Source organism: Pteropus vampyrus, unplaced genomic scaffold (assembly GCF_000151845.1).
Source record: "Pteropus vampyrus isolate Shadow unplaced genomic scaffold, Pvam_2.0 Scaffold363, whole genome shotgun sequence".
Taxonomy (NCBI): Eukaryota; Metazoa; Chordata; class Mammalia; order Chiroptera; family Pteropodidae; genus Pteropus; species Pteropus vampyrus.
The window spans coordinates 1,898,173-1,920,515 of NW_011889144.1; the positions used below are offsets into that span (position 1 = coordinate 1,898,173).

The 22,343-nt window shown below is 40.5% G+C and overlaps 1 protein-coding gene across 1 annotated transcript; it reads left to right on the top strand.

Moving 5' to 3' along the window:
• Nucleotides 1-202: 202 nt before the first annotated feature.
• UPF3A (UPF3A, regulator of nonsense mediated mRNA decay) lies at nucleotides 203-21,322 on the top strand. Its single transcript, XM_011379538.2, is given in 10 exon segments — nucleotides 203-490; nucleotides 1,736-1,842; nucleotides 3,346-3,452; nucleotides 5,357-5,454; nucleotides 5,581-5,692; nucleotides 9,912-9,967; nucleotides 10,058-10,216; nucleotides 14,785-14,945; nucleotides 16,730-17,027; nucleotides 19,422-21,322. Coding segments are annotated over 10 exon segments (1,458 nt in total). The 5' UTR covers nucleotides 203-283; the 3' UTR covers nucleotides 19,575-21,322.
• The last annotated feature ends 1,021 nt before the right edge of the window (nucleotides 21,323-22,343 follow it).

The following is a 22,343-nucleotide window of genomic DNA, read 5'->3' on the forward strand; positions in this document are numbered from 1 at the left end:
CCCCAGACTCTAGGCTCGGGATCCCGGCCACGCTGCATGTCCCCTGCCCCCTGGGTGTCTCCCACCCGGTGCGAGGGGCGGCAACAGAGGTCGTAAGCCAGGAGCCGGGCAGCTGGCCTTAGGTAACAAGGACCGGGGTGGGGAGTGGGAAAGGGGCGGACGGCGCCTGAACCGAGGAGGTGGGGGTGACAGGAGGGGCGGCGGTGTTCCAGTTCTCGCGACGTTTAGGCCCCGGCGGGAAGCGGCGGCGACTCCGCGGCGGCGACTCCGCGGCGGGTGCGGAATGCGCTCGGAAAAGGAGGGTGTCGCTGGCCCTAGGGCGGCCGTTGCTGCGCGGGGTCAGAGCCGGAGGGAGAAGCCGTCGTCTGTGTTAGTTCAGTTCCGCCGGGAGTCGCCGCAGCGAGAGCCCGGGGCGCTGCTGGCTTCGTCCTCCAGCTGCGGGGGCAGCGCAGGCAAACCTCGCGAGGAGAAGAGGACGGTATTGAGCAAGGTAGGTGTGAGAACAAGAACGTGTGCGGGGAGAGAGGGGGACGATGCAGGTAAACTTCGTGAGAGGAAGAAGGTGCCTCCCTGGGTTGAGCGGAGCCAGAACGGGTAGTGCTGCACACCTCCGTGGGATAGAGTCCTAAGCAAGGCCCAGGTGGGCGGGGCTAGACGCGGAGTGGGCGGAGCGGTGCAGGCTAACCTCGGAGTGGGACAAGGGCTTTCAGCGAGATGGGAGGGACGAGGACCGTGTGGTGCGAGCCGGGAGCGGGAGAGTGGACCAGGCCAAGGGGTGGCGTGCAGGTGGAGGGGGCGGGTCTAAGGGGCGTGCGTTCCAGGGGCGGATAGGTGGGGCCAGGAGCTGTCCTCTGGGGCGGAGTCGGGGCCCGGCCTATAGCGGCCGTATCAGCACCGCGGACAGCGGACGGGCAGCGGACGGGTAGCACCGCCCTGAGCACATGGTGTCGTCAAAGACAGTTTTCGGCACCTTCTAACGCAGTCTTTTCTGTTTGGGGAGGAATACAAGTCTTTTCAGCCTGTACAGGTGTCCTGTTGGGGCTGAGACTCTGGGCTATTTAACTACGAGCAGTAGCTGTTCACACTGCCAGGATCGCGGGCGGAGGAGACAAGAGATGGGGCGGTGGCTCCGCGAGAGTCCGCTCAGATCCAGGGAAACGGGGAACATAGAGAGCCTGGAAAGCCTAATAGCGTGCTGGGAGAGGACCCGCGGTGTGGACACTGTGCACTGGAGGCGAAAGATGTCCACTGCAGGCGGAGTTCCTCTTGGCTCTTAGAACAGATTCACCGTTGGTTTCTTCCTGCTGGTAACAAAGATCCTAACATACTACATTCCCGGCATGGGCCTTACCTTCTAGTGTGGCTTAACATGCAAGGAGAGAGTAGGAGATGGTGCCGTTTTTCAGCTGGGGCCCAGACAGTACCTGTCAGGCCAACAGTTGTCTGGGAGTAATGAAATGATTACATGGAAAAGAACTGTTAGGCACAGCCTTTTCTGGACTCACACATCCCTTTCAAATTATTCAACCACTATTATCCTTTGTTTTGTCTTGTTTTGGTTTTGACAGTCACATTCTCCATACACGTGTCTCTTAACCTTTTCTTAAATGCATGATTCTGATGGACTCCTGGTTTAGATTTTCTTCTGAGCATAAACACAAGTCACCAAGCGTTTAAATAACCGAAGCTGAATACAGTTAAGAGTGAAACAGAACTGCCAGAGTTCTTTCCCCAGGTGGTGATCCGGCGCCTTCCTCCCAGCCTCACCAAGGAACAGCTGGAGGAGCAGCTCCACCCACTACCTGCACACGATTACTTTGAGTTCTTTACTGCGGATCTCAGGTGAGAAGCTGTTTACCAACCTTAAGAAGCCGAGATGTGTTGTCACTTGCCGGCAAATCGTAGGTAATAGAAGCCATCTCCATTTCCATCTTCTTTCCCACAGGTACCCAGAAATCAGTACAGACCTTTATTTCTGCAAGTATTTCTAAGGAGGCAGATCCTTAAATTTCTCTAAAATATATTTGAACTATGCCTCTACTAGCATCACCATATCTAAAAAGAAAAATAGACCAATTAACAACATATTACTTAATTTTTGTATTTGGGGTATCAGTAAACCTTATTTCTTACAGCATTGAAAAGTAAACTGTATTAAGATATAACAAAGAAAAGTGAATAAGTAATAGCTGTATATAATCTGATGAATTTTCCCAAGAGAACACATCCATGTGACTGGCACAAGATAAAGAAACAGAATATCTCACACCCTAGAAGCTCCCTTGTGCTCCCTTCCATCACTAACACCCAGACTCTACCCTGCCCTTCTCAAGTTGTATCATTTTCAATTTCCTTTTACAACTTTGTAGTTAGATGACTCTGACAAAAATTCTTATCTCCAAATCTCCCTTTCATTAACAAAGAGACACCAGAACTCAAGTTAGACCATTAACAGGTGACAGGTCAGCTGTGATTTAGTGATCTTTAGTATGTTTTTGTTATTTTTATTTTTATTATTATCCTTTTTGTCTTCAATATCATGAGTTCTCATTTGTGGTAGCCATATAAACTTTACTGTTGAATAAGTACATTTAAGTGAAAAATGTCAGTCCATTCAATGAAAATACCACAAACAGGTAAATAAAGAGATGGTTAAAGAAAAATTTAGATCACTTCCAGATGACTAAGGTTTAGGAAAACTAGTTCAGTTAAAGAGGGACAGATGCCAGACTCAGAGTGACTCAGACTGGAATCCCAGTCCTACCTTTTAACTGACTGCTCCCTCTGCAATGACCTAATTTCTCTGAGCCTCAGTGTTCTCATCTGTGAATAGGGTTGAAGTTCCTGCCAGTTAAGGAAATTGGTAGTTGTGAGATAGCAGAGAAAGATTTAGTTCTTCTGTAGACGCTGTAAAATGTGCTATAGTAAGTCATCTTAAAATACCTAAAAATGTTCTCTAAATCTCTAGTAAATAGTATTTTACAATATAACATTTTCTTCTACGAATGAATCATAACTAGCTTGCACTGCAGCCATGATGCATGATTAGGCATGACCTTTGAATAACCTTGCCTTTAGTTTTCAATTCTGAGACCAGTTATTTTAGCTCTGGCTCTGTGCAGTAGAGAAAGTGACCTAAAACGTCTTTCCCCAGTCATTGAAAACATCTCAGTTAATGTTTTGTTTGTTTTTGTTTTCTAAAGAACATCCTGATTGTTTTTATTTACTGAGAGATGATTCTTTGGCATACAAGTTTTATCTGAAATGTTATTATATTCAGATTTTTTTAAATGGCAAAATTAAGTCATTTTTATTAACCATTTTTACTGTTATCTCTTATTTCAGTCTTTATCCTCATCTCTACTCAAGAGCCTACATTAATTTTAGAAATCCTGATGACATCCTTCTTTTTAGAGATCGTTTTGATGGATATATCTTCATTGACAATAAAGGTTGGGTCACTGGCTTTTTAAACTCTTCGTTACAGTTCATTAAGTACAATACGTTTTTCTGGAATGTTTGTGAGTTTAATTTAGAAATTCTCAGATAGTAATCTAAAATAATTGTGTAAATTTAGATTATGTTATTGTGATTGTGTGCTTATGTTAAAAATTAAAATTATATAGAAACCAAAGAATTCCAGCAATTGTGCAATAATGATAACCTATTTATGTATTATCATCAGAGAGTGAAGTTGTTCATATAAATGAGCTTTCTGGATAGGTGAAATTTACTTTTACATCCCAAAACTAAATGATTTTACACGTCTTTTTAGAAATTTTCTAAAATGTATTATTCACTTGCATTAAACAGAATATTCTCTATAACTATACTATTTCTGGATGATGTCATGTGAGGAGGGAGTTTTAATAATGAACATTAGTGTTTGACCCTGAAACAATGTAATTTACCTCAACACTAAATAGTTTCAATTTTCTGTACTTTTTGTGGGTTCAGCTTTTGATTTTTTTTCTTTTCCTCTTTTACTGTCAGACAGAATGTCAGCTGTTGAGTTCACTTCTATCAAGTCTGTACACTTTTAACTGCATATTGTTTTGTATACACCCCTCACCAAACAACCTCTTCCCGCTCCTCTCCACCCCTTCCCCACTACTGATGTTTTCTTCTCCTCCAGTGAGGGTCACAAACTAGAAAAGATGGTTAGGGAGTGACTAGGCTGAGGCCAAGAGATTTTTCCTATGTGTAAAAGCAAGTTTAATGCTTGAACTATTTGACACTGGTGTCAAATGCTTACTTTTTCATTAATTCAATCAAGTGCCTTTTTCCTTTCCTTTTTAAAAATTGTAGTAAAATACACATAAGATAAATTTACCATCTTATTCATCTTTAGGTGTAGAATTCAGCAATGTTAAGTATATTCACATTGTTGTGCAACCGATATCCAGAACTCTTCTTACAAAACTGAAACTCTGTACTCATTACACAACTTCTTATTTCTCCCTCTCTCCAGCTCCTGGCAACCACTCTTTTACTTTCTGTTTGTGTCTTTGACTACTCTAGATAGCTTACAGAAGTGGAATCACACAGTATGTGTCTCTTTGTGACTGGCTTATTTCGCTTAACATAATGTCCTCAAGGATCACCGATGTTGTAGCATGTGTCTTCCGGATAAATGAGAGTTGCAATGTCATAGTCCCCTGCTCATTCCTGACAAGTCTAAAAAGATTACTCAGTGGGTTTAGTACCAAGGTAGAACGTTCCATTTGTTGATTAAGCATATAGCAGATTCTCTTAGTGATCATTTCTATCTGTATGTTCCCCTCCCCCACCACATAACAACAAAACAAGTTTCTTCTAACTTTTATTCTAAATTTTTCTACTTGAAGCAAATCTTACCTTAATATTATTTACACTCTTTGAAAACTCCTCTTTTAGCCAACTATCTCTTCTAAGCAAAGTAATTTCCTTGAACTCATATAACACATTGATAATTGAATTAACCTTTTAAAATTAAAAAAATTTAAATGTACTAGGAAACCTAGTTAAAGATATTCCATAATACACTCTTTGGTTTGGAGAGATCTGGTTTATGAAAGTATAAATTGTATATGGTAAAATTCACCATTCTAACATGTACGGTTTGATGAACTTTGAATGTATTCAGACATATAACCACCACTACATTATGATTTTGTTTAATACATAATTGCCCTTCCTTTGTTTAAATGTGGAGTTTGACATGCCAAGGTTACAGTTCCTTGACAGTATAATTAAATTATAGTTTAAACAGTAGCATTATTATTGTTATACTCAATCTTTAAGTTATATCATTTTTTCTCCATAAAGATATACTAGAATTTCATAATGATTTTTGGAACATTTTTCCTGTTTAAAGGCCTTGAATATCCTGCAGTGGTAGAGTTCGCTCCGTTCCAGAAGATAGCCAAAAGGAGGCTAAAGAAAAAAGATGCCAAAACTGGAAGCGTTGAAAATGACGAGCCCTTTCAAAGGCTGGATTACAAAACTACCAAATTAAATACACTGATCAAATACAATTTCTCTCTTATATATGGGGGGAGTATGTTTATTTTCTTTTTTTTTTTCCTTTTTAAATTTACAGATCTGGAATATAAGAGGTTTTTAGAAGCTTACTCTGTGGAGGAAGAGAAAACTAGTACCAATCCCGAAACTCTTTTGGGAGACATAGAAGCAAAGACAAGAGAACATTTTGGTCTGTTTTGCTCATCTGTTTTTTTATTTTCTTGAGCCATGTTATTAAAGAGTATGTTTTATTTCTTTTTTTTTTTTCAAGATTATCATTAAAAATAGACATCTATGACAGGATTGGCAAAATGTAGATATTAGTTTTGAGACAAGGATAGCAAGATGGTGGCCATCTTGCCAGAAAATATTTTGAGCCTCTGTTGCTGGAGATCACCTGAGTTATCAGTTACAGTTAGTTTGTTTCAAAGCTATGATAATTGAACAGGAGAGAAGCCATTTGAGTGCTCTGTGCCTGGTTGCATCAGGGAAAGAGCATTATATCTCAAAATTGAAGTCAGTCATATTTGCAAAGCAGTCACAGAAATGAGATGCTTGCTTGGCTTAAGTGAGGTCATCTCGCTGCTGTTTACAAAATATCAAGCCACTGAGCAAACTAAACAAGTGAATGGATAAACCCAGCCAGAGCACAGAATCTGGTTTGAATCAGGCCTTCAACTTTAGAAATGGTTATCTCTGAGTATCAATCCCAAAAAACTCAAAACTATGTGTGAAACACCTTTTTCTGTCATCACTACTCTGATTGTAGCTCCCAAATAATGAACATTAGTGTTTGACCCTGTACTTGTAGTGTCTCCCTTCATGTCAGTCTCCACTCTGTATCAGACCTCCCCTCAGGGCTCAATTCTCCAAGCTCACCCCTTCTACACTCCCCCTCCCCACATCTACCTCCTGCTCACCAATTAAGAATTATAGAATAAGACATTATACTGTTTATAATTTATCTTATTTGTCCATCTCCCTCTGCATAAACTTTCTTCTCTTTTTGTCTCTCCCCCTCCCTAGCAGAACTTTAATTTTGTCTTTGTAGTCCCAGCACATAGTACATCGCTTGGACAAGTTTTAGTATTCGGTAAATATTTCTTGAGTAAATTAATAAGAAAGGTTAATATTATTGAAATATTTTTCATTAGTCTAATAATGAAGTTTTATATTTTATTTTTTAAAACTTTCAAAATGCAGTTTTTTTGTATGCACCATGTTTTTCCTTCTATGAGAGTTCAAAACAATTTATCTTACAAAACAAAACCTCTCAAACTGCTAGGGGAAATAACTTTTATTTTTATTTTTTAATTTTTTTTATGGTGACATTAGTTAATGAAATCCAGTAAGTTTCAGGTGGGTCTAACCTGAAACAGTATGGCATATATATATATTGCATTGTGTGTTCACCATTCATAGTTAGATTTCTTTCTGTCACCACATATTTGACCCCTTTTACCCCATCTACCTCCCCCATCCTCCTACCCCCTCTATGGTAAGTTTTATATTTTATAATAGCTGATTTAGCATGTGGTTCAAAGGATTTTTGATCACTCAATATTTATTAAGATGTGCTTAGGATGCATTTGCTCATTTTTATTCAGCATATTGACTAGGTACCAGCTCTGAGTCTGGGCATGGGGACAGAACATGAACAAGATGAATGAGGCCTCTGCCCTCATGTACCTGCTCTTCCAGTGGGGATGACTGTGGTAAACACAGTCATTGAGCTTCAACCAGAGCATTTCCTTATGCGCCACAAAGAAATGAAATAAGATTAATAGGATAGAAAGAAAGGCCCCTCTGAGCCCGTATATGAGCTGAGAGCAGCCGTGCTAAGGGATGGAAGAAGAGGGAACTTCAACTGCAAGGGCTAGAAGCCGGCATTTTGGGCCTGTAGGGTCAGGCTATGTGTCTATGTGGTGGGCACAAGGAGCAGGTAGGTGGAGAAGCATGTGGGCACATCACATTGGGCTAGTAGGTAAGAGATCTGGATACCTGGAAACCATTGAAAGAGTGCCATGGTCTGATTTATTTTCTCAATCACTCTGGTGCTCCATACATGATGGATTATGGATGTCAAGAGGAAAAGCTGGTCTTCTGGCTATGAGGCTATGGCTGTAGTCCAGGGAAGGCTACTTGAACAAGGCTACAGAGTCAGCATGTATTCTAGAGGTAGAACTGATAGGACTGAATGACGAATTGGATGTTGGAGGTAAGAAAACAGAAAGAATCAAGGCCTCCAGGAGTTTGACTTAAGCAGATCAGTGGATCATGACACCATTACTGACCTGGAGAAGACTGGGGGATAAACAGTATTCGAGGCAAATGGATATTTCACTGTAGAGGATGTTAAATTTAAAAAGAGCTAAAAGAAGCAAGCTAAAAATTATTTACAGAACTTGCCTTCCTCTCCCCTCCTAGTTCATTCCCAGTTTGTTTTAAATGCCCTCATACAGGACAGCTCAGGAAAGTGGCAGGCTCTTTCATTTTGGGCAGTCTTGAGACATCCCCTTGGTGGTCAGACACACACCTTCTAGCACATTCCAGCCACTCTCCTGCAAACAAGTCCTGTCCTCCTCCATTCTTAGCTCCTGGTGCACAGTAGATGAATCATAGCTATTTACTGAATGAATAAATGTGACTGCGTCATTAGCCCAGCTATAGAGCTTTGTTTCTCTGATTCCTGTTTCTGCCCATTTATGTCTGCTTAATCAGGCAATCCATGGCAAATTGCCTTTTTCTCTTCTTAGGTTTTGGCCTTCAATGGATTCTTATGATCAAGGGTAAGCAATCAAGGGTTAAATGGAAATATTAATTCACTTTGAAATTCCAGGTTAGTGCAGTGGCATATCAGCATCTTTAGAGCAGATAGACCTGGGCTCAGGTCCCATCTCTAAGACCTATCAACTGTGCAGCCTCGTCCTGAGCCTCAGGTTCCCTGTTTCCTCATACATTGTTGTGACAGTGCCTAGTGTGCAAAGGCTGTTTGTAAGTGGTAACAGCTATACCGTTGCCTAAATTAGTATTATATTACATGGCCACACGTCTTCTATTTAATTATGATACACTTTTCTGGTTTGTAGAGCTTTTGTACAGAGTCTCATTTTCCCTTTGCATCGACCTTTTGGGAGTAACAAGGCAGGTGTTTTTTGGGAAAGGAGGGAAGGCAGGCAAGGTTTCAGCATCAACTCCTTCACCCACCAAGGTAGGTCTCAGCCCTTTCCTTGGCAGAACTTCTACAGTGCAGAGCAGAGTCCTCACTAATTTGGGGTGATTTGCCTGTTAAAAAGGGCATCGGCTGTAATACTAAGCCAGAGTTCATAGTTAGCACAAGAGCCACTCAGAGAGGGAGTGGGCTCTTCTTGGCCACTATACTTGTTAGGAAACTTGGGTATCTGCACCACGTCAGCTCTTCATCTCAGCTGGGAACCTAGGGCAGAGCTCTCGTGGCAGATGCCGTTTGATATGTGATGTCGAGGTTTTCAGGAGTCCTCAATTCCAAGTTAGAAATCCCTGGCCAGGGCTCTAATAATTTCTGATTTATTCCCGAACATCAGAATTCCCGAAGTGATGTGTAGGTGTTCAAGTGCATCCTAGGATTCTTCCTTCTTCTGTTTAATCTGAAATCTTGATGACCTGTAGAACAGACCCAAACCATCTTCCACCTTCCCACCTACATCTTCAAACACTGCTTTGGGGAACACATACTTCTCAGAGCGAGTCCCTCAGGGAGATAGCACCTAGAGGCCTGCCACACGTTGGGCACTCCACATTCAGGTCGGGTCAGATAGGTCAGAGGCACGAAAGTTGAGGATCTGGTTAAGAGTTTGTGGAGACCTTCATTCTTTGGTAGTTGGTGCTTTTTAGATCAACAATACCATATGGAATAATTTTCTAAACTTACATCTGGTTATTCTGATTCATGGAGTGTATATTATAAGAAAGTACAAGAATCCAATTACTTAAAACTATTGTCTAGAGAGCAGAGAAGGAAGAAATTCACAAGATATGTGTTGAGTCAAAGTGAATATATAAATATATAATGGTTTAAGATATCTGCAAAAGTATGAAGGAATTCATAACATTTGGGAAGTTTAATGCATTGTACTCATTTTACTTTTTTGCTTTTATACAATCTTTGTGAGTAATATCTAAGACTCCCTTCAGAATCAGGAATTAAATGCCTGCAATATATAAAATTATCATTACCTCTAAATTACTTAACTTTATAGTGATGGAATAAGAGTCCTCTCAAATACAATGCTCAGGTATGCTCGTGTAAATTTAAAAATGCTAATGTTTTCCCCTAATTATTTTAATGATTACATTGAAAACAAGCATTTAAAATAAAGGAAAAATCTTATTTTCAAGTTAAATACTCCCTTACAATTTTTATATTTTAGCTAGAAGAACCACACCTCTTTTGGAATACATTAAAAATAGAAAATTAGAAAAGCAGGTAAGTATGGCCTTTTACATGATGAATATTCTTTCTGTTTCTGCCACATCCATGGAAACAATTTATACATGTACTTTTCTTTCTCTTTAGAGAATTCGAGAAGAGAAGCGAGAAGAGCGGAGGAGGAGGGAATTGGAAAAGAAACGTTTACGGGAAGAAGAAAAAAGAAAGAGAAGAGAGGAGGAAAGATGTAAGAGAAAAGAAGCAGACAAACAAAAGAAAACTGCTGAGAAAGAAGTAAGGATTAAGGTAATTTGGAAGAGACCTTTCATTTCTTTTTACCCAGAAATGGTTCTACTCCGCTAATCATACCTTTTAGGTATTTTAGCTTTTTAGAATTTTAAGAACCATTTTCAATTCAGCTATTCTTTTATTATTATGACTCCTTTTCTCTGTTCTACAACAGTAGTTCTCAAACTGTGTTCCCTGAGCCCTTGGGGTTCCCTGCACATGCTATGTTTGAGTGGACCGAGTGGGTGGAAGGGTGGAAGAGGACTGGCTTCCTGGGTGTGATGGGAGTACTTCCCCCAGAGGAGCCCCACATCTAAATGTCATAGATTGGGTTTCTGCTTACATTTTCCTTTAAAGAAAATTTTTCCTGACTAAAAAAATACACATTTGAAAACCACAGGCTCAGTGTACACTAGCCTTTCTGTATGAAGGCTGACTCGCAGACTGGGTTTTATCATTTCTTTTGTGGTAGCAACAATGGTTTCTATTTCTCTTGCCCATTTTCTCCTTTGACTGATGCATTCATTTAGGAGGGTAATTTAACACATAGAGGGAATTTTTCTCTGTATAAAATACATTGCCCCAAATTGGGGTCAGCCCTTAACCTTATTAGTGTTCTGCTCAGATGACATTATTAAACCTCGGTTTCAACCAAATGTGCATCTTACCTCACTCTACAAAGGGCATAAAGTGCCTTATAGGATTCATTAAAATTGTGTGACATAAAGAAGAAAAAATCAAAGGTCAGTACTTACGGGAAGATAGAGTAGAAAAGAAAAGGATGAGGAAGAGATCACAGTCTCTATCATTGAGCCATTGATTAGTTTCTGTTACTCTTGGCAGTCAGAAACAGAAAATTTGACCAGAAGCATAGTTTTCATTATCCGTGAGGAGAAAACATGCCAGTTCTTCGAGGGAAGCAAAGCTTTTTCTAGGCCTTTGCTTCCAAAACACTTTCTCCCATAGGGAGTCATACTGAGTTCAGTAGCAGTGGAGGGAACAATTTTTTAACAACACTCCTATGAAAACAAACCGGCATTTGTATCAGTCAGGACTGCCTAGATTATGTTGCAGTAACAAATAGTCTCAAAATCTCATTGGTTTTGTAAACTTCAAATTCTTTTCTTGTTCATGGTATATGTCATTGTTGTGCATTGCTCATCGTAGCCATCCAGTGACCCAGGGTGATATAGGCTTCATCTTGGCATTTACTTCCACAATCTTTATGACAGGTGTAGGGAATATATAAGATGGGAAATTGCACATTAGTTCTTAAATCTTCCACATGGAAGTGACACGTACCGTCTGCTCACATTTCACTAGCCAAACAAGCCACATGGCCCACCTAATCTCAAATAGCTAATCAAATGAAACCATAATATTACAAGGACGGTCTTTATCATTGTAGAAATTCAGCTCTGTCACAACCAGGGACAATGTAAATTTTATGGTCACAGATGTGCGAATATTGTCTAACCTCATTTACCTTTCTAAACAAAGAGTAATAGCTAACCCAGATTCTAATGTTTTGCATTCTCAAAAGCACTTTTGCCGACATCTTCGAGAGTTTTCCAGGAAGAATAATTGAATCCTGTAGCCTACAATTTTGACCTTAATTTTAAGTAAGACTTCACGTATTTGGAGTATAGCATTTACTCCTACAGTTTGGAGTATGGAATTAGAATACAGAATAAGTCAAAGAAATAAAATAAATTTAAGTCAGTTAAAGTAAATGTAGGATCCTTTATATAGAAAAAAAGAAATCAAAACTTAAACATAGCAAGAGAAAGGGTTAGTCTGGTCCAAATCTGACAGAACAAAATCTCAGTGGCAGAACAAACCCGATGACATGAGTAGTCCACAGCTTCCATCCTTAGGAGTGTCTGGTATTCTGACCTAAGCATACATATCCAACCCACGTTTATCCTTTAATAAGTATCTGTGCTCAATTTCGGGGTGTTTGACTTATGAATGATTTGGAGAATTTAAATTAAAAAACAAAAACAAAAACATGGAAACACAAAATCTGTGAAGAAATGCCAAAAGAATTTGTATTTATAGCCTAAAAAGAGAAAGGCAGAGAGATATCCTCATGGCTATTTTTAACAATAGAGAAATATGATACAAGAAGAGAAACCCAGCAGTTTTTTATTTTCCTCTGAGGACTCTAAAACTAAGCTGTGAACTTACGTTGAAGTCGGAAGTTAGGTTACCGAAGTTACAGATACAATCCCTGAATATATAAATTTGTAGGGTATAGGTTACATTACATAAAAAAAGTTGTGTGATTTTTTTTTCACAAAGCTCTCTTTAAAAACGAATGTTTTTAAAGCACACCAGACCTGGCGCCTGCTTACACCTCCTAATGTGTCGTGTGGCCCTGGCCTGCCCTTCCTCCCTCCCTCCCTCCCTTTTTCCCTTCCTTCCTTTCTTCCTTTCTTTCTCCTTCCTTCCTCTGCCAGGCTAATTTCACCCTAGGCCTCTGCTTGCTTTTCTCCACAGTGAGCTCTTCTCCCAGACTTAGGCTTTCTCATAAGTGGCTTCTTTTCATCATCTGGTCTCTGTTCACTTCTTATTTTCACAGAGAGCCCTTCCTTAACCCCCTTGAGAAACCATTCCTCCTCTCCCTCTCACCCCGTATCTCTCTGTCTTTTTATTCGGTTCATAGCATTTCATACCACCTGCGGTTATCTTGTTCACTTTTTCTATTTTTGTCACTGTACGCACCATTCTTCCACCCCTATGGATATCACTGCTGCAGCTGGAATATCAAGTGTAAGTTCCTTAATTGGGGGCACTTGTCCCTTGTTCACAACTATATTCCTGGCACTTAGCACAGGGCCTTTCTCCCTGGTTCCTGGCACACAGCCCTTAAAACCCTTGTAACTTCTGGAGTGATAAGATGTCTTCTGTATAATAATGAGATGATGGAAGCTGATGCTCTGGAGAGCTTCAGGATGGAGGCTGGTCACCAGAAAGACCAAGGCATGATTAGAGAGTTGGAACTTTCAGCTCCACCCCCTGACCCCTGGAGAGGAGAGAGGGTTGGAGATTGATTTCACTTATCGGTAGCCAATGATTTAACCAATCTTGTGTAATACAGCCTCTATAAAAGTCCCTGAAGTATGAAGTCTGGGGTTTGGAGTGCTTCCAAGCTGGTGAACACATCGAGCCTGAAGGGGGTGTCGCCGCAGAGAAAGCTCCAAACTGTTCCCTGTACCTTGCCCTGTGAGCCTCTCTCATTTGGCTGTTCCTGAGTTGTATCCTTTGTAGTAAACCAGCCATAGTAAGTAAAACACTTTCCCAAGTTCCACGAGTCATTCTCATTCAAGAACCTCGTGAATTTATAGCCATTAGGTCAGAAGTACCGGTGACAACCTTGGAATTTCGACTGGCATCTGAAGTGGCGACAGTTCTGTGAGATCTGATGTTAATTCTGATAGATAATGTCAGAGCTTAATTGAATTGTAGGTCACCAGCCTGTGTTGCAGAGCTGGGGAAGTGGTTTTGGAAGAGACACCACACATTTGGTTTCAGAAGTATTATGAGTAAAAACAGTTCGTAGATGTACAAATTTTTTGTTGGTTGGATGGATGAATGCAGATACATACTATTGCACTTCTCTATGGTTTGCATTTATTACAAACCTATGTTACTTTTGTAATTTAAAAGGTGGGTAGTTTTTTGAAATGAAATGTTTAAATTCAAAGATCCCACAAAGGCAGATTAAGAATGTATACACTGGTAACATAATGCATACCTTTGCTGAGAAGCAACTTTTTTTATTTTGCATTACATTATATGTTTCTTTCTTAAATGAACTCATTTAGTCCAAATATATCTGTTTATAGTCTTGCTATACTGCAATTTAAAATAGGTTTAGTTTTGTAAGTGAGAACAAAATTCTCAGAAGTAGATCTTCCATTTCTATTCTACAAACTGACTCTCTACCTGTGATACTTAGATTTCAAAGGGTAAGCTGTACAGGGAACTGGGAGGGAGGCCCAATAAAAGGCATACCAAACTAAATGCATCATGGCAAACTGCTAAGTCTGTTTCAAGAAATAATAAGTGTTTCGAAAACCTAAAACTGTTCTAAAAGTCATCAATATAAAGCAGCCTTTTAAAAAATGTTTTTTCCTTATTACAAAAGTAATACTTATTCATTTTAGAAAAACTAGAACCTGTAGATGAAGGGAAAGAAAATCATTTCAGTTCTGCCACCTAAAAATAATCACTATTAACACAGCGTTGCAAGCCTTCTAGACATTCTTCTGTGTGTATGTATCAACAAAGAAATAGGAATCAGATTATTCTGTTTTGTGGAATTCCTTTATTCAGTAATGCAAGCATCAATTCATCACACTAACTATCCCAAATCATTTTTCAGAAGTTCAGAGTATTTCAGTGACTGGATGTTGTCCTAGGTGTTTAACCAAAAACCTGTTCATTGGACCTTTACCTTATATTTTTTTGCTATTCAAACATTTGGGCTCAATAGTGGTGATATTTCTAACTATTTATTAAACAACCTCTTTTATAGTATACTCCTAAAGTTATATTTTACTAACATTATACTTTCTCAGCTTCTTAAGAAACCAGAAAAGGGAGGGGAAGCAGCTACTGAGAAAACGGAAGAACAAGGAGAGGAAATTGATGCTGGAGATGGACAACGGGAAGCCTGCCCTAGCTGTGCTGTTGTGAAGGCCAAGCCCTGGGAGAGCACATAGGACAGGCGCAGGGAAAAGTGAGCCCTGCACTTTTGTTTCTTTGACCACATTAAGCATCACTGCACTGTCATCAAGTCATAGACATATATCCTTTCTCATTACGCATGCTTGTATTTCATAGTATTCTTGGAATTCTTGAAAGCTTGTCCATGTTTTTATTTCTCTATGGTCATGCTAGGAACTTGGTAAACCATTTAGTCTGCAGCCTCAAGTCTGTCTTTGAACCAGGGAAAGGTCCTTCTCTAATTTCCTTCACTATGGCCTTTCCTTGTCTCTTCCTTTGGATTCCTGTTATTGCAGTTTAGGTCTTCAGGATCTTCTTCCCAGTCTCTTTTCCTTCATGGTCTTTATTAGTTTATAATTGTCCTCTGTGTTTCGAGATATCTTGCCCGTTTGATCTTGCATACTTCCTTTAATTTGTCTACAGAGTTGTAAATTTGAGAACCCAGTCTTTTAGGTACTGAAAGTCTTTTGTGCTACAGAGATAGAATTCTAAGGGCTGTAATTCCTTTGTTGGAGTTGTTGTCCCTCTGGTCCCACTGTGGAATCTGACCTGCAGCTGTGGATCTGGTGTTCATCAGTCCTGCCTCTCTCTGGCGATGTGTCCTTAGGCACATAGGTCTTTGCCTGCTCAGGATACGACTTCATGAAAGGAGCTGGGCAGGGCTTCTGTGGGAACAGGACACACACAGCAATCTCTACACAGGGGCCAGAGAGAGACCAGCCCCTCCCTGCTGCCCTTGATTGTGTACCCACGGTGTTTGGACACCTCCCTACAATCAGTGGGGCCACACGCAGCTGGGCTTCTTGTCCTCTTGACCCAGGGCTCCTGCCCATGTGCTTTATCTGGACACACACAGACCTTCCTGGAGCCTAGGGATGCTCTGCTCACTGGGATGTCTGGAAGAGGATTTGACTTAGGAGGGGAGATGGCAAGGTCATGGGATTAGGCTGCTGTTTGCCTAGGATCACATGCATCTGAATGACTTCTTACTGCCTTTATTGCCCAGTCATAATAAAGTTTTTCTCTCTCTCTTTTTGGCAGTTCTGGTTTATTGGTTTGTTTATAAAATTAAGTTATTCATGATTATCAAGTCTGTGATGTGTTAGCACTCTGGTTTATGTTACCGGTATTTGTATTATTATTGCTTATGATATAAGAGTGCTTCTGTCATGTTTCTGGCACCAGTTCATGCTTCGCTTATAGATCTTTTTGTTGCCACCAGTCCTGCTGCTTCTGTATGTGAGGGAGCCACAGATTGTGTGTGAGGACTTTTGTCTGTGGTTCGTGGAAGGACTTTAAGAACCAAATGAGCTAACCTTCCACTTATTTATTTACTATTCATTTAACATTTTGACATGCATAAATACTAAATTTCAGTTAGTTTTAGCTATGCTTGTTGCAGAAGCTAAGCTGTCACTATCAGCTCTCTGTCACGATGGATGTACATCTGGGCTACTGGGAAAGTCACTTGACCACTTGTAATCTCATTTACTTTATCTTTCAAAAGAAGTGATTATATATACTTTAGAGGGTTACTGAGAATATATATAGTACCTTAGCAGAGTGCCTAATATATATGTGTCACGCAAGTATAATGGTAAATATTGTTATTACTATTCATCTTTTCAAGTTTTTTACTGAATGCCTATGGCATGCCCATCTTGTGCAAACTTGGCATACAGTGATAGGCAGACTTCCATATTCTCTGCCTTTTCTGGCGCTTACGGTCTGGAAGGGAAGACAGGTAGTCGACAAGCAGGTTACATAAGGTTACTGATAATTTGTACTGAATCACAGGTCACAAAATGACAGTGGTAAAGAGCAAAAGCATATGGAGAGAAAATTGGGAGAAAAAGAACTTGAAACACAAAGATATCACTTGGATGACAACAGAAAGCTTAAAGCTCACTATGAGTTTGACAAGTTTTCAAGAAGAAATGAAGAAGAGCCGGAATGGGGGAAAAGATTCAGCCCAGACAGAGGGAGGACAGGGAGCCAGGACAGTGGCATCCTTATAGAAGCAGCAGAGAGACCAGAGAAAGAGCAGAAGAGTGAGGGGGACCTGGCACCCAAAAAGGAACGTGTGGGAAACAGGGTTCCTTTATTCATTTAAGATAATCTGTCAGTCATCTGTCTGTACTAAAAGTATAAGGTATACTTCGGCAGGCTCATGACTGCTTTTCCAAACAGAAATTCTTTTATTTAACAAAAAAAGGAAAATCTATACAGGGTACAGGATTACACACTCTTGCCAGTGAGAAGCCTGCCCTCACTGAATCCTGCGTTGTCTTAGGGAGTGTGCTGCCCTGAGAGTCTGTGTTTGCTAGAGGAGTCATTCTTGTCTACTTAGTGGGTACCAAGTGCTGAATGTCAAATCCAAAAATAGAACCAGCCTTCTTATTTCCTCAGTGAATCAAGTATTTTTCACCAGGGGAAAAAAAGCTTTCATTTAGTTTAAAACTAGCACATTTGTACCATTTGCTAGAGAATAAATAACGGTATATTATCAGATTTACCCCTAAGACAGAAAGGAAAATATTAATGACATTTCATGGAACTTTCTTTTCCATTATTAACAATGTCTGATTATTAATGGACAATCAAATGGCTCAGAAACACTCATAAGTTAGATCTGCACAATCAACACAGGATTGAGATTGCCCACTTGGTCCAAGAAACAGCTTTTCTTTCAGAAGTTTGAGGTTACTTTATATTCAGATCACATTGTCATAGAGACGCACTATAAATGGCCAGGGCCAGACCCCATGATGCTGTCAGTTCCCCGCAGCCTGGCCTCTAGGTGAGCTAAGGGGACTGACTGACTGCTGCCCTGGCTACAGGTCACACCCACCACCCACCCTGTCCCTGACCCTGGCAGCCACTCTCTGTTCTCTGTCTTTATGACTTAGTCATTTCAGGAATGCTATATAAATGGAAACAGAGTATGTATCCTTTTGAGACTGGCTTTTTCACTCAGCATGATTCCCTTCAGATCCATCCAAGTTCCTGTGGTATCAGTAATGTTGATTTTCTAAATGTTTCCAGTAAAGGCGAGGGAGATCTCCAGAAAAGCCAGAACCTTCTGTCTTCACCCTTGACTAATCACGTCTACATCACAAAAGGTTTCTGTAGCTGCTTTAACCTCAGGTACATTGAGTACAGCCATGGGTCTCACTGATGGGGATTGTTCCTCTGAACACTTGTTTTTCAACTGCCATTTTGTTTAGCAGGAGTGAGTGATTTTGGTATTTGCACAGCTTCAGGTATGGGAACTCATGATGATGCCTTCTGTCAATTAAATCTGCAATGCTGTAGTGGTGATAAAGTGCTTTGTGGGTAATAGCTCCTTTCTTACCAAGCCTGGCAGGTTACGATGTGCTTTTAGGATCAGTTTATAACTCTGTCTGTACACACAGATGTTACACTGGTGAAAAGCAGAGCCATGCTTGTTGGCCCAGCAGAAGGTGGCCTGTGAAGCCTGCATCTCTGCCTACATACAGGTTCAGATCCATGGGGCCGACCAAGGCCTTTCCAACTCTTTTCATTGGCCCAGCTTATATTAAGGAAAAGAATATTCCAATTATCTCAGGCGGTGCCTGTGGGGCTTCCACACAAAGCCCAGGAGTGGGTAAAGGTGAGACGTCAGTGGGACATGTCCACTCACGTCGCACTGTCCATGCGCTCCAGCTCCAGGTGGCCGTGGAAAGGCTAAGTCTGCTGCTGCTATGTCACATTCACAGAGGAGGAAGGAATGTTGAGGCGGAGCCTTCCTCCCTGGGCTGTAAACTCCACTGAGCTGGGATGGGTCGCTCCCTCCCTCATCTTGAGCGCTGGCTTCCCTGGGAGGAGGAATGGTTCCTGCTGGGATTACAAGTCTCAGCCTTCAGAATCTCTCTGCCCTTCCCTGGCTTCAACGTCCTCATTCCCAGAAGCTGTTTAATTGCATTTCATGTACTTTATTCAGTCTGTTTTTATTCTACCACATCTAAGAGTTAAAGACAATGGGTTAGTATTTTCTATAAAGGGGATAGTTCAGAAATAATCTATGTGGAAATTGCTTATGACGAATGTTAATAACAGTTTAGTTTAGCACTCTAAAAGTCACCACGCTGAGGGACCATGCCTCATTTTGTTTCAGACCTCAGGTTCACTGCATAGCGAGTCTGAGGGACTGAGATGTGTGTATTTGACTTGTCATATCTCAAACTGGGAGAAGAACGCCATGACTGTACTATTTCCAGAGAGTATTCTAGGTTTGAGCAATAACATATTAATTGTATTTATTTTCATGGCTTTTTTTTTTTTTTTTTTTTTTTACTTTACCGCAAAATGCTTTGTTTTTGAGATAGTGATGTGAAAAAGGCTGATTTTTAGCTGCAAGATTGATAGTCTCTAAATAATTAGGATCCTCAGGCCCTAGAAATAGAGGCGTTGCTCCCTCCTGTGCTGCAAGCTCTTGGAAGTGTAACCCACCTTTCTGTCCTGGCAGGACTGGCCGGCCTTGCAGCTGTACCAGCCAGGAGCTTGCATGAGAATACAGGGATGTGGTGGAAGATACTCTGAAGAGGGCCACGATGGAAGGAGGGCTGAGGCAGAAGATTCAACAGGGGCTGGTTCCAAGAAGAGCGAAGAGGTGGAGTGAACCAGTGTGCATGCTGCGGTTGTGGCATGGGTAAGCTCCCATTCCAAATTCCAGGGATTAGAAAAGGCATTCCAGAAATGTATAAGTGAGCCTGGAATATAACCTGCAAGGTGAATTTACTCCTTATAAAGAAATTAGAAACTAGAAACACGAAGGTGGCATAGAAAATTTTTTTAAAAATTTAAGTTTTCTTAGATTTTACCATTTCTAGTATAAATTAGTATATAGCATTTAGCCAAAACAGAAAAGATAATCTCCTTTGGAAAGTAGAAAAGTATGTCCAAAACAGGGAAGAACATTAGTATGGTGTCAGTGTGAATTCTGAAGCACTTTAAAGGTGACACAGGAATAACTTGCACGTTACATTTTACACGTTCTATTGGGATTGTAGCTTATTGTGCTTCTTGTTGGTTTTCTCTGTGAGCCATGGTTTCTGGGGAGTGAGCAGCTCTCATTCCATTATAACCTTTGTAATTCAGCCACTTATGCGCCTTCTATCATAACATTCTAGGAAGTCTGTTGTGTTGTAATCTCTCTGATAGGAATCTTAACACTATGTAAAGCTCAACAATTTTAATTATTGCCCTTTTGACAACTTGTCCACTGACTTGATGAAAATAGTTTCTCAGTCTTTTGATGGATGTGCTCATGGTTTATAACCACTATGTTTTAAGGAATACTGTGATACATTGCCTTGGGACACAGATAACTTACATACAGCATCTAGGGCTTTTCTTTTTTGCAGTCTGAATTAGTTTTAAAGTGACTTTATGGAGCTTTCTGTAACTATGCATTTTACAATATTTTTTCCTTTTAGTGAAATTTTAAAATGTTCGTTTACTTTTGGCACTGTGCTTTGAACCCCTTATTAAATAAAAATTTTAGTAGCAATGGATTCGAAGTCCAGTTATGGTATTTTTCCTATATAGAAATTTACATAAGAATTTGCTTTTTAACATGTAGCTTTTATTGTCTGAATGTTTTATTGATTATATCTATTCCTTATTAAATATGAAATGTTTGTCAAAATAAGAATTACTTATTTATCCTTAAAAACATGTGCTTGTTGGACACATAGTTTTATGGCATTTCTGTGCTCTTGCTCTTGACTCCTAAACTCCAAGAATTTGGTGGGGAAGGGGAGAAAGACTTGCTATGGATTCAGTGAGGTCCACATGATCCAGCGGAACCAAGCCTGGCTGAAAAGGAATAGACAGTAAATATTTTACACTTTGCAGGCTATATTATCTCTGTCACATCTACTAAACTGCTGCTGTTGTGAGAAAGCAGCCTTAGACAATACAGGCAGGGCTGTATTCCAATAAAACTTTATAAAAACAGGCAGCAGGCCATATTTAGCCTGTGGACCATAGTTTGCTGGTGCCTGGTCAGAGTATGGATCAGAATGAATCAGACGGTGAGATGCTGTGGTCCTTGCTGCTCATTTTGGCTTTGATCTGGAGACTTCCAGACCTGGGAGTCTAGGAAATAGTAAATCTCATTTCTAGGGCCCCTATTTTGGTTTTGTTGGTTTGTTGGATTGTTTGTTTTTGGTGATCAAACCTGCAGATCTTTAGTGCTCATTTTCAAAGTTTGTGGTTTAAAACAATGGTTCTCATACTTTTTGGTCTTAGGAATTCTTTATAATCTTAAATATTATTGGCGACCCCATGAACTTTTAGCAATTAGGTTATATCGACTACTGATATTTACTGTATTAAAAGTTAAAATAAATGTTTAAAGCACAAGAATACATAAATACATGTTTCATTTACTGTCAGTAACATCACTGCACATCGTGTAGTCTCTGGAAAACTCCACTGTACACTCATGAGAGGATTGGAGTGAAAAGCTGAATAAATTCTTAGTCTTACTATAAAAGTAGTTATACCATGGGAGGGACCAAGATGGTGACAGGTAGGCAAGTCTGAGACACACTCTCAATATACACCCCAATTCCAGCAAGTCACCATAAAATCAGGAAGGAACTCCCAATTCCCAGCTTGTCCTTGAGAAGAACCTAGAGTCCCCATATTTAGTACCCAACTTTTAAGGCTCCCACCTAAGGGACAGGCCCACAAAACACCTAGCTCTGTAAGCCAGTGGGATGTGCATCAATGAGACCCACAAGACTATAGCAAACAAAGAAGCAGTTCTTTACAGGTATGCTGGAGAACTCTCTGTGGCTATCCCCCCAGGGCTCAGTACAGACCAGAGCAGGCAAAACGACCTAACTCACTCAGTTCCTCCCTGCAAGGGATTTGACTGCATACTGTCATACCTGCTACCTCAGGCTCCAGCTTCTAATCAGTTTACATATGGAAACTGACTGGGATTGAAATCTAACCCAGCAGTCCCCAAACTATTTGGCACCAGAGACCGGTGCTCCTATGAGAATCTAATGCCTGATGATATGAGGTGGAGCTGAGGCAATGATGCAGCTAGGGAGCAGCTGCAAATACAGATGAACCTTCACTCACCAGCCGCTTACTTCCTGCTGTGCAGCCTGGTTCCTAACAGACCATGGACCTGTAGTAGTCCATGGTCCATGGCTTAGGGGTTGGGGACCTCTGATCTAACCTATACATACAGCCTAGCATAGACTAACTTATTTAGAATTTATAACTTTGCTTAGATTAACTTAGACCCACTTAGACCCAATTAGATCATCCTAGATTTTATAAGGTTTGTGTAAGCATATCCCGTACTTTGTTGAGTTTAACAGAAAGGCTGAGACTTAATTAAACTTCCTTCCATGCCTATGAGATC